The sequence below is a fragment of the Bombus vancouverensis genome, chromosome 12 (genome assembly GCF_051014615.1).
Source record: "Bombus vancouverensis nearcticus chromosome 12, iyBomVanc1_principal, whole genome shotgun sequence".
NCBI lineage: Eukaryota > Metazoa > Arthropoda > Insecta > Hymenoptera > Apidae > Bombus > Bombus vancouverensis.
Window position 1 is genome coordinate 2,477,439 of NC_134922.1, and position 12,854 is coordinate 2,490,292.

At 35.6% G+C, this 12,854-nt stretch overlaps 1 protein-coding gene across 4 annotated transcripts in view; it reads right to left on the bottom strand.

Moving 5' to 3' along the window:
• alpha-Catr (alpha-catenin related) overlaps positions 1 to 12,854 on the bottom strand; it is a 78,945-nt gene that overhangs the window by 26,185 nt on the left and 39,906 nt on the right. For all 4 annotated transcript variants that reach the window (XM_076623523.1, XM_076623524.1, XM_033348478.2 and 1 more), the window contains exon 3: positions 551 to 828. In XM_076623523.1, the coding sequence (XP_076479638.1) occupies positions 551 to 828 (278 nt within the window). The remainder of the gene's footprint in view (positions 1 to 550; positions 829 to 12,854) is intronic.

Here is a 12,854-nt window from a genome sequence, read left to right on the forward strand (position 1 = left end):
CTAATTCTAATGTAAACCCGACATATATATGTATATATATATATATATATATATATATATATGTATGTATGTATGTATATATAATAAATAAATATATAATATATATATTATATATAATATAAATATATAGATATATAATAAATATAATAGATAATTTATTGACAATTCGACACCTTACGGTGGCTGAAAGATACGGAAAGTAGCGAAAGATATTCTCGGAATACTAATTATGAAACTGTCAAGAACATGATTCACGGTAAACGAGGCAAATAAATAAGGGTTAATGTAGTAACGATCAATGTTGTCCTGTCTCTTACTCGTACGTCCTATTTAATGTGACTAACTCAGGAATATTACACATCCTAAAACGAGCCTTCAAGCATTTATTGATTACAAAACAAAGGAGAAGAATTCTTATCGTATCCATTCCATGAAACACTATCCGATGGAAGCAAACGCGATAGCAAGGTTAGAAAAACTTTTCTAACACAGTTATTAATAAGATATAATTTATACATCGTATAAAGATACGATCAAGTTAATTACTTACTTGACGATCACCTGTTAAGTGTGCTAATTCCACCATCTCCGCCCCGAACTGGCTAAACGCCTTCACAAATTCGGTAAAGTTTGAAACACTTTCGAGACGGCCAAGACTACGAGCCACTTTCTTCTTTGCAAGAAGAAGTTGTTTGACCACGACGATGTCAGCCAAAAGGAGGACCTTGGTTACAGAACCAAGAAGGCATCTTGCAGCTCTGACAACAGACCCTCGGTCAGCTAAACTGTCCTCTGTGGCGCACTCGCATAATTTTTCGATAGCCGAGCCTGCAAATTAAATTACATTCTTCGTTGAATTTATTCTGCAATTATAATTACCGCTTATTATTTTTTGAGTCGATAAATTAATAAATTTTTTAGATATTTGCACTCTATACTATTTTTCTATTCGATTTTCTTTTAAATTAATAACATTATACTTAATGCACTTTAGATTTTTGTTAATTTAGGATAATGATATCACGATACAATCATATTTAATAAAATTTGAAGAATACATTTTTTCATCCTATGAATAAATCCACCGCTAAAGATAACGTTAATATGATAGATTTAAACCTTTTCTGAAAATCGAAGAAGACCGCAGAGATGAAATGCCTAGTTTTACGCAATAGATATAGCTGTTATTATATGTATTAATACGTGTTTGTCGCAGATAAAGATGTCTAAAATCAGAGTGGCATAATTATGCACAATTAATCACTTATTCATCAAGCTCTTTTTCTTGAATAACGCAACTATACAATTAATTGCAACTTCAAGCGTTCTATCCACATTTTATATAACTATGAACCTGATTTTAGTTTTAACAACTTTGTTATCGATATAATTGCGAATATTCAATTTTTCAAAATGATGAACATAAAGATATGAATTACGAAAAGCGAGTGAAACTGGAATTGGACATTTAATCGAGCATCTATAATACAAACACATCGAATACAAAGTACAAGGTTAAGAGGATTGCATCTACATGTTCTCGGATATATACGTAGGATATTCGATGTAAATCAATCTCTTGCACGCGTACACATTATACCTACGATTTCAAGTCGTTTGGCTGTTGCTACTATACAGTTAGCCGCCGATATCATCGGCCTCCGACAATCGAATTTCCTTTCATCTAATACGATGAATATTTATTATCTTGTAGAACGTGTTCAACGTGTGACGAAGAATATTGATGATTACATTTGCTTTTCTCATTTTTCACTCGAAAGATAAGCTGAACATCGGCTGCTATAATTGAAACTTCGAATTTCGTTTCTTAATTCCTTACCATATATTTCAACGTTTGCCGCGTGTCCATTTTCATTATGTCGGCAACCAAATAGTTAATTTTTCAATTAAAATTCTGCAGATCCAGTGACCGCTATATACAGCAACAGTTGAGTCTTTTTCTGAAAACTACGCAGTCAATTTGTACCATGTAGTAGATTTTTTTTACCGAAACCCGGTTATCACAAATATATCGCGGAATATGCAAAACGATTAATCGCAAAATTTTACGGCTATAACATTTATAATCAAGTGCTTTTAATTATCTGCCAGACGTGTCGGTGTCTGTAATCCTGTAAAAGCAACATAGCATGACCAACTTTATTCTTCTCACGAGAAAAACGAGATTTCTCAATTTAAGCTGATGCTGTGATAGTATTTCCCTTGCCCGCGTAATTTCTACCCAGAGCTTCCCTGCTTTCCAATTAGCATCGTAAGAAACTTAACTACAAGTTTACGATCGTTAAATTGTTTTTCTTTAATGTTAACTTTCATCGCGGTTATAAATCGTGTGCATTTCATGTTAATGCGAATTACGAAGCTTGCGCTTTTTCTTTTTTCCTTTCAAATCTGATGCATTTCGGTGTTCTGAAATAGTTTTTAGTTTCTTTTAAAATTTTTGTGTAGAAATGTTGATTCTTGATGAAATGATATGCAAATTATAGGTATGATTGAAACGAGGTTCGTTACAGGCGTGTTCAACTTTGGTTATAAATAAATTCCAAAGTCATATCTACACGACACAAGAATGACATAAATTCTCTGATTTTTGTCTGAGATAGAATCTCGATTCTAAAGACGCGAACTCTGAGATCCACTTTATAAATCTCTATATAATTTCTTTCGGTCTTCGTATTTTGTCCATGTACAATTTTATACGCGTTACCGCTTTTTAATTTCTTCAGGCACCGTTTTATTAAGACCGCTAAAAATTAAATCATCTAAGAAGATATACGCGCCTATAAAGATTGTATTTGTCTGAAGTATATCTTATCTTTGATCGTGTTTCGATCAAAAAAGAAGTATTACCTAAAAGTACAGATGTATGTAACTCAACGTATTCTCCGAGGTTAATATATTAATGTTAATAATACATGATAATTAATAATATATAATTACGTATATGTCGTATCGTCATCGTAATACGGGTCCGGGTCGCTATCGAAGTAAGGGTTTGAGGTATGTAATGAACCTTCACTGGAACTATCCATCTTCTTACAAAGTTGAAGTAACGTTTATTAACACAAATACGGATGTTACAAAGTTTACAAGAAATCGCGATGATTAGGCACTAATAACACTGGTCTGAGACTCGATAACGAATCCGCGGTCAATGGGATAGTGGGTTTAATTTTTCGTCAAAGTCTAAGTTGAAGCTTATATCAAACGTGGAGTAATCACAGATACTAAGGCGTTAGTTAACTCGTCAATGAGCTCGTACACGAGAGAGAGTGTCTTTCCGTCACGGTGACACTGTCGAGGAAAACTATGATGGGGTGTATCTAAGGGCACGAAATGATCGGATTCGTGGAGCGATGCCTTCATTCGGAAGTGAGGGAAATTGACGTTGCTGTTAATTGGTCAATTTCCATATTGGTGGTTAGAAAAGGATGCTAGCCGTCTTTGAGGGAAGGTTGCTAGCGGGAAGCATCGTTCGTTGAAAAAATAGTACTTTACTATCTTCCCGTAGTTGGGACAAAGACTGTTTGAGAGACTGAGAAACTTTAGATAACTAAATCTTAATATTTATAACGGTCCTCGGGCTAGCTGAACATGTACTATGGAGACGCGTCGGCATCTGGTAACCATCATACCCGAAGAATAGGGCCTGCGTGTAGCGAGCCACGGGGCAGAAACCGTTGGAATATTTACTGTCGCGTGCCGCTACAAATATTTCTTTTAAGGAGAGCTATAGAATTACTCCATACCTTTGTTAGACAAAGCGTTCATCCTGTGACCGCGGCTACGGCGACTGGCTGTCGCCTCGAGCCCAAGCTCATTATCACAAATCTCGAACAAACACAATTGGATCGAATGACGACAATTGTTTAATTACGCCTATGATAGAATCTAGATTACGGTGTTAAGGGATTTTCCCGAAGTTCCAAAGGGAAGGCTCCGATGTCCTTTCATCTCCGACATAAATATTTTTGGAATGTTGTGGAAACCCCCAATACCCTAGTCCAGACTTTTACTATAGCTGCTCTTAAGTAATAAAACTAAGAAATAGTTGTAATGTAATACAATTAGATAGAATGACGACAATTGTTTAATTATGGCTATGGTAGACTTTAGATTACAATTTTACGGGTTTTCCCGAAGTTCCAAAAGGGAAAGCTCCGGTGTCCTTTCATCTCCGACATATACATATGTACATACATTTGACAAATATTCTAGATAACGTCAAATATATAACAACTTCTTTATAAATATTCTCTGTGGAAATTTACTTCGTAAACTATTTGAAATTTAATTTCTTTCACTTTCTAACATCGTAAACCAGTTGCGAATCTTTCGAATGTGTACTGCCATACAGTATTGGTAGATATTCCACGCAAATATATATAATAATGCAATGTTTAATTAATCTTATGTTCCATCAATGTGACCTAGTTGCAACGAACGATTATCGTGGATATTTAATCGCCGATTGTATTAATGACTAATCAATTATCGAATCGTCGATTAGACGAACGTTTCGCTATTAAAAATTTCTTCGTGAAATTAATATTTAGGTCTGTTCTTAATCCTAGTATCAATCAGCTTTAATCGTTAATAACATTCGCTTAATATAGTATAAACATAGTATGTGAATAAAACAGAACGTTGATTGCATTTCGATCAGAAACCAATGACAGACGATTAATATTTTGAAACAGCGATTTATTGCGTAACACGTTGAAAAATGAAAATAGAAAAAATACTTTATAACAGGATTAATGGTTTGATGATAAAGAGAAACGCGTAGTAGTTGTTCTTATGAAACAAAGTTCAGTTTTTATTTTATTGAAGAGTTATCGCAGAAACTATGTCATTTTAATATCGGAATACATACTTGTTCCGAATCTTCCTCTTCAACTAGAAAATTTTATCTTTTTGTTTCTTTTTTTATTTTCCATGGCCGCTTTTCGCTTACGGCTCACTGCAAAGTAGCGCAGTTTCACGTTTCACGGACGCCAAAGTTAGGATCGTTGATACGGCCATAAATTTTCACGCCTAGCCAATGTCGACAAAAATAAAGTTTGAAGATGTGTCGGTTCAGCTGAGAGGAACAGGAACCATCTACCATAGTATACAAAACTTTTATGGGGTGTAACGTTTCTAAGAGAATTCGTCTCGTGCTACAGTTATTTTGTTGGCTTATGATATTATTCGCGTCGACTTATACTTTTTCTATATTGATGAAAAAGTCTGTTACTACTTTCGTATAATATAAAAGTTATCCCAAAGCTCTCCGTTTACTCCGTAATCGAGAACATTACAGTTATTATAGATTCTTTTAAATCCGTGAAATAGAAAAATCCGTGCAAGCATATTTTTAATAAGGAAGAGATTCGTATCTGAATTTCCACGTCTTACCATTAGACTATCGATCGACAATCACATAAAAACATCTTTTGGTTTATATTGTCGAAGGTGTTTAACGAAGCGTTAGCAGATAGCGTTTTTATACTCCACTATTTTATCGAGCACTCGAAAGCACGAGCAGCAAACGAAGTAGAAGACTAGATACGCTGCTGAATCGCCGGCTAAATCTATCTTGTTGCCTCTTCTCGACATTTTTCGTTATCTATGATTAAATCCTAATTCGATCGCGCTCGATTTTCACAAAATCATTTCATCTTTTAAACTATGGAGATCTTGACGTTTTATATCTATTGTTTCTTAAACTTTAAATTTGTGAATATACATATACCTAACATTACCTAATGTATACAGGATGAGTCACCTAAGAGTTTAAGCTGAAATATTTTCGATACTACTAATTATATCGAAAAATGTTTCAGATAAAAGTTGAATGGCATATTCTGATGTTATTAGTTTTACAGTAGGTGTACGCGTGAAGATCATGTGAAGGTTAACTTTGTTTTTTTAAGTGGTCATATATTTTTTAATACATATTAATCGATGCAGCTCGAAATTCTCTATAAAAAACTGTTGATCTATTTATATCGAAAAATTATTAGTTTATCAGATATTCTAACTTTTATTTCGCAAAACTTAACGTATGAAAGGCAAGGAGAACAAATACAAAAGTGGTGCCTCGCGTCTTTCCATATCTTTCAAGCGATAAGTTTTACAAGATAAAAGTTAGATGTATCGTATTTTCTTGTTACATATTCGTTTCGTTCAAGTTTAGCGCGACGTTATTAAAAAAATTTGACGATTCGTTGCGCGAAATGTTTCACCGTTTATACTCTGATAGTAACCTAGAAGAGATGACTTCGCGTAACGTAATCAGTTCAGCTGCCTTGATAGAGAAACCTTAGGACGCTTTATGCAGATCGAAAATCAAGTACGCCATGCAATCCCCCTTGACCCAATTTAACAATCGCACAAGTGCATTGCATTGTTCCGATTCGATATCTTTCGTACTATTTTCTATCGTATCTTGCGAATGAGCACATTGTTCGACAGAAGGGAAAGCTTGCGCGTACCACAACCAATGTATTAATCTAAAGTGCCTACACCATCCTATGTACATACATGTTTTTTACGTATACTCGTCTCACTAGTTTCCCATTGAACTACGTTCCAATGTTAACGAATTTCGATATGTAATTCATACAGTTGAAAAAATTTACCTCCGTTGCTCCCTGTCCGCGTACATTCTATTTCGATTTTATCTACTTTATTGATTTTATTACAAAAAATTAACGCTTTCAACGATCATGTATGTAGGAGTAGGACGAATTTAGTGTACAAATAAATATTAGATTCTAGTATCTGTTCATCGTCGGTCTTGAGGAGCGACGAAACGACGTTTGAATATTCGACGTATCGAGCGATCGATTCGTATGAACTCGTATGAATTGAATTTGATGTCGCATCGAGAATTAAAAAATGTATATACATATATAGATTTAGAACTCTAAAGTTGCAAGACGATGTCGACGTATGTATACATATGTATATCGGTAATATTCCGAACGAATTCGTTCGAGTTCGAGTTTATTTCCTCAGCGAATTACTTTTTTCGATATCGACGTCGCTATTTCGATACGAGGCGAGACTCATGTTTGTCGAATTAACAAGTGAAAATAAAAATCAAGGGAACGTTTCCTTCGCGGATGACTATCGAGTAATTAAAGCCAGATTGCGCTGTGATATAGCTAGCGATAATGGAAAGCGATCGAAACATCTGTATCGTTGTCTCGTTTTGAACGCGAACGAAGGAAACGACGTTACGGCAGGGTCTGAAAGTTTCTTTTGAAAGATAATCGAGTCGAGAATTATGTTTTCGATGTAACTTGATCCGTTTCCTACTCAAAGATATGAAAGGGCAATGAAAAAGAATTAGACGAAGATAGCGCGAACAAATTGCGATAGCGTTCAAAGCCCAGACGGCGCATCTAAGCGCATACTTTGTTACTCCGACGATCGGCGTCACGACGCGACGATTCAACAAAGCTGTTTAAGCAGTCGACGCCGCATTGCGCCGTAGATTTTCGTCGTAATGCGCGTGTATGTACCGGCGATGGAAAGATCAGTCTGTTCACTTGAATAATGGTGTTCTGTTACAGAGTTCGATATTTCCTCCTGCCTTATTTCACCGCTCTCCCTACAATAGTCTTTAAATAAATTAGTTCGCTATTTGGGCAGATATTAAAAACAAACAAAAAGGATCTTGCATCGCTGCTCTTTTTTCCTATAGGAAACCAATAAAACTTCAATTTACTTTTAGGGAAAATAAATTTTAATCGGAACGCTTGTAGCGATTTGTATTTAGATCTATAAAGAGATATGATTGTATTTCTATAGGGAATAGAGATAGTGTTATTACTTTTTGCAACGGCTTTGGCGATGCTAACAGGCTGACTAACTTATTGTTCTGTATGTAGTAGGTATGCTGTATGCTTTCTGATCGACTTCATAGACACATAGACACACGACGATGCTTCGTCTTTTTGGTAAAGGTCATAAATTCGCAGAGCTTTGCTTAGGGTTTGTTACCGCAGCTCATGTAAAACAATGTAGGTAGATGAACGTTACAATAACGGCCATGTCACCAATAGTCATCGCGATGGTTGCAGAGAGAGTATGAAAGTATGCTATCGTCACCTACATTTCGTTGGAAATGTAGGTTTTGATTGCGTTTCGACAGTTATTTGGGTATATATAACAGCGGTACATAAACAACGCAATTGAATCGTCCTGCAGTTTCTCATGTAAATTCGAGAGCATGAGATTACAGATATCGCAGCACCGCAACAATATAGGCGCACTGCGTATAACCCAGTTCACCGATTGGTAGATCGGTCCCATTGATCCTTTGCCGTGACAATAGACGTAGATAAATCAATGACTCTACAGGGTCCATTTCTAGATATTATTAATTAATAGGTATTAATATTATTAATTAATAGATATTATTAATTAGATAGGTCTAACACCTGCCGACGATGTCGAAAACCATTTTGCAAACTATTTGTGTACCGTTGCGAGTACGTAATTATTATGCAGGGCAGCTAGTGAAATTACTATAAAGCAACGTTCGATCGCTGTTACGATAATTAAAATTTCAGAAGAATTGTCATAATCGATAACTTGGCGATAATAAAAATATTCATTCGTCGAGCCAAGTTTCAACGTTTCATTTGGTTCGCCGTCTATAAATCTCGCGACAAATTTTCAACTTTGTCATTGTCGTTTTTGACGGTGGAATACAATTATATAATCATCAATAAAGAAATTAACGACATTAAACGAACAGTGTGTCTCCAATCGTTCTGCTCACTCAACGAATTATTGTATTATCGTATACGAGTTAGACCAGAAATTATGAATATTATGAGTACACGAGTATATCGCAAAGAAAGATGCAGTTACCGAACTTGCATCTCCGATGTATGCGGAATTATTAAGCCACAGAGCTATCGAATGTACACATATGTATACTTACACGGAATATCGAGTGAAATACGCTAACGTTCCTTCCGGGTTCTTGATTAATCCTTTGGGAACATATATTACATATGTTGCAATATGAAATGCACTGCCAATAGTGTACGTGACGCATGGCACAGATATTAAATGATTCAAGCTCCATTGAAGATTCGTCTTGCATACGAAATGAATCGAATGTAGCTGAAAATATGCAACTGTGTTCACGTTGCGTTTATTCTCGAATTTATTTTCCTCGTTCGACAACAGAAATGTTACATCGTCTAAAATAATTGTAATCTAAAGCAAGAAGGCAATTTCTGAACGAATTAGTCGTAGAACAAAGTAGCGAATGGAATAAATCTCGTTGTAAGTTTTAATTTATTTTTTTTTATTCAAAGCTTTCATTCATGTTTACGATTAAGCGTTTTGTTGTTTCTACGAGTCAACGATAAACGCGCTCGTGATTTTAAACCGTTGAAATATTCGAAACGGAATTTAGGAAGAGAAAGCGGGCGAGCTCAGATTTATAGACGTACGATTTAATTAAAAACGATTTACTGCAGGTTTATTTTTTGCGATGTTACGCAAACGTAGTTTTAAGCGTTTAGTATAACCTTATAAAAAATAACCGCTTTAAGGTTCACGCTCGTCCAAGTCTTGCGATGAAAATACTCCATCACGCTTGCTGAGAGCTATAAGTGGAAATTCAGCAAAGCTTGATTTACTTAAGAATCGAGGGATTTAATGGTCGAGTCGAGTCGAATAAAACCCTGTTTTTCGTAAGTGTGTTTAAATTGTTGGGTTCGTTAGAATTTTCGCGATCAGTTTCAGTTAAAATCGTTTTGAAAAGATATCTTAAAAAATAACGATCGAGTAGAATTAAACAGATGCTGGAAAAGGAAATGTTTTGGAAAAACTTAAGTCTAGTTATATCGATGTCTGGGGAAACCATGCTCCCGGCCTGGTTATTAGTTAGAAAATACTCAGGGGTTAATAAATGTTTTGCACGTTGACTTGACCCGATCTTAAAAGGTAGACGGGATAAAAATAGCAGAGTGCCGTCTATCGTAAGAGTACACAGACTATGGAAGAAGTTACCGTTCATCGTTGATCGATGCAGTTATTAGTGGACGACGACACAGCAACCGCTTCCTTCGAGAGAAAGGCAAAATTGGAACTTCCAAATATGTATGTGCTACGCTTCTCGATTCCTTTTTGGTTAAACCCTGACTTGTACGATATAGAGTAAACTTATTATATTTTCAAGAAGGAATAGAGCGAAGACGTTAACCAACCGAGAATTTGGTATCACACATACTTACTACTAAACCGAATGAAGAGTAATTCTTTTGGTTTCACATTCGTTACGCATCATTCGTGCAAGCAAATCCACTAAATTAGCATAAAAGAAGTCACTAAAAATCATCGTCTAAAGCCCAAAAGGAGAGGAAAATAAAACATAAACCAAAGCCAGTGATATTAATTCTGAGCGTAATTTATCTATGAATCTACCTATAGAAACAACAACGTTAAAATGCTAGGTGGTCAAAGAAAGGAGTTGGGTGGCAAAGGCGATCGCCTGCCTATTCCTTTGTCTTTAACAAGAATATCAAGAAGATATTATAAGGCTTTATTCGAAAAAAACGATGCTGTTCACGACGATATATCGCTTGGCATTTCGCCACTTTCTCCAGCCGTGTTGCTGGCTCTGCCTTACTTGCTTTCCGCTCTTTCCGGCTCAACTTTGTCCGTAAAGCACTCCAAGACTATGAAACATTTGATACAACTCTGTTCCATGGCAAAGACTGCAATTGGAGGTTAAACTGTCTTGACGCTCGCTTATACGCTCTTTCTCCGGGCGCAGACACTGCAATTCAATTCCAAACGGTTCAACGAGAAAATTCTTCTTCTACCTCCTCTTTTCTTTTATATATATATATATATAGATTAACTATATATTATTACAGATTAACTATATATATATATATATATATATATATATATATATATAGTTAATCTGTCTATAACACGTACTTTGCGGACTTGTATTGTAGGTTGTAAAGCACGATCTAAAAATTTGAAAAACCTCATATATAGTGCGAAGCTTCCTGCGAAATTGATATATTACGCAGCTTAGCGACAAATACGAGCTTTTCTTCTTACTGTTTGAAACAAAATTCAAGGTATGAGTCATCCTGCTATAGGAAAATCATTTTTCTTGCACGTTCCATGCTCCTCTGAAGTCTGTTTGGTATCGTTCCATCTTCATAAGATACTCGTTAAATTGGCGAAATATTAATTGATTCGTGAATGAAATCGAATGAAAGAAGGGTAAAGGAGCGAGTCGTTTAAATCTTCCGTCCAGGCTCTACCATCTTCAAACTTTTTAGCATCTTTGTTTTTCTACTCCTCTACTTTAACTCCACGCCCTTTGTCCTTTCATCTAACATCGTCTACCTCTCGACTTTCGACCTCGTACTACATTTTCTCGCGTTACTCGTTTTCTTGATACCACCTGCCTATTGTTCCACGCTAGATCTGAATTTTTCAGCGGCTAGACGAGCTTAACAAGCGCGAGCAACATGCAAATATTTGTTCCGTACAAAATTTTAAAGAAGATTCTCGTAGCTTCTTTGTCTTTTGGAAGCTCTGTATCCTATTGATTCTCGTGAAAAAGAAGCAAAATTAATCGCGCAATCAAGACCTTCATGAAGATACTTTCAGATTTCATATTATACACGGAAAATCCACAGAAAAAAATCTATTGATTGCAGGGATGTTTTCGTTCGAGAAAATAGAAAATAAACGTTTCGCTTCATCGTCGTACGGTTAGCATTTAAAAACCAAGATTTTCATTATACGAAGAAAGAATTACGTGCAAGTATGAAATTTATATGGTAGATCGGAACAGAAAGAAGGGACGTGAATGCTACTTTTGAATTTATCGACGATTATTTCGTTTTGCTAGCGATTTAAACTAACTGGACTACGGGAAATTTAGTTGGTTCCGTATAAAAGTTATTTCACCCGGCGTGCAATGTCGCTCGTAAATACAGTTCGTATCTGTAGGAGGCGGTCGCCGTGGCCAGTTGGATTCATTCAGTGAATTTTCGAGTCTGTGTATCGTAAATTATCGTTTACCACGGACGCAATCGTTCTTGCAGACGAAATCGCCGCAATTTCCTGTAGATCCACGTCCAGAGTCGCCGCCGTTCCTATTAGAGTCCCAATTAGCTATTAATCATGGTCTAATTACCATTGCGGGCTTTATCAATGTGTATTTTCCATTGGGACGAATCAATCGAATTTTCTTTGAATTTATTCGCTAATTTAACAAATTATCTGAAAATAGAATAATCTATAATTCCAAGTACGTAACTAGCACCGGAGCTATTCGATTTGTTCGATAAATAACCACGTATTTGAAGCTGATATGATTTTCAGTTAATTCGTTTTAGAGTTCGCGTCGCGTCATGTAAAAAACATTTGAGCGTATTCTCGTCCCAAATATTCGATAAGACTATATAATTTAGTGAACGGTTGCTTCGAACGATATGTTATGGCATTTATCGGATGTTTCAAATAAAATTAAGCTCGATGGTGTTATTTTACCAAAAATAACGACGCATTTGATGTACTTTGTTTATCGATTCGAATTAATTTAATTAAAATATTTGGTTCGGAAATTATATTCATACGTATTAAATTGTTCGCGAAATACTTAGATTCTTATATTCAAATATAATAGTAGTAGTAGTAGTCGAAGTATAGAATATATCGAATTTTTAACAGAAAGATGTTCGACATTTATGAATGGATTAAGAAGATGAAATGTGAAATCGAGTCAGCACATGAAGATTTATTTAGATACACTGCGTGTCATGCCGCATCCTCGTGCTACACCGTGG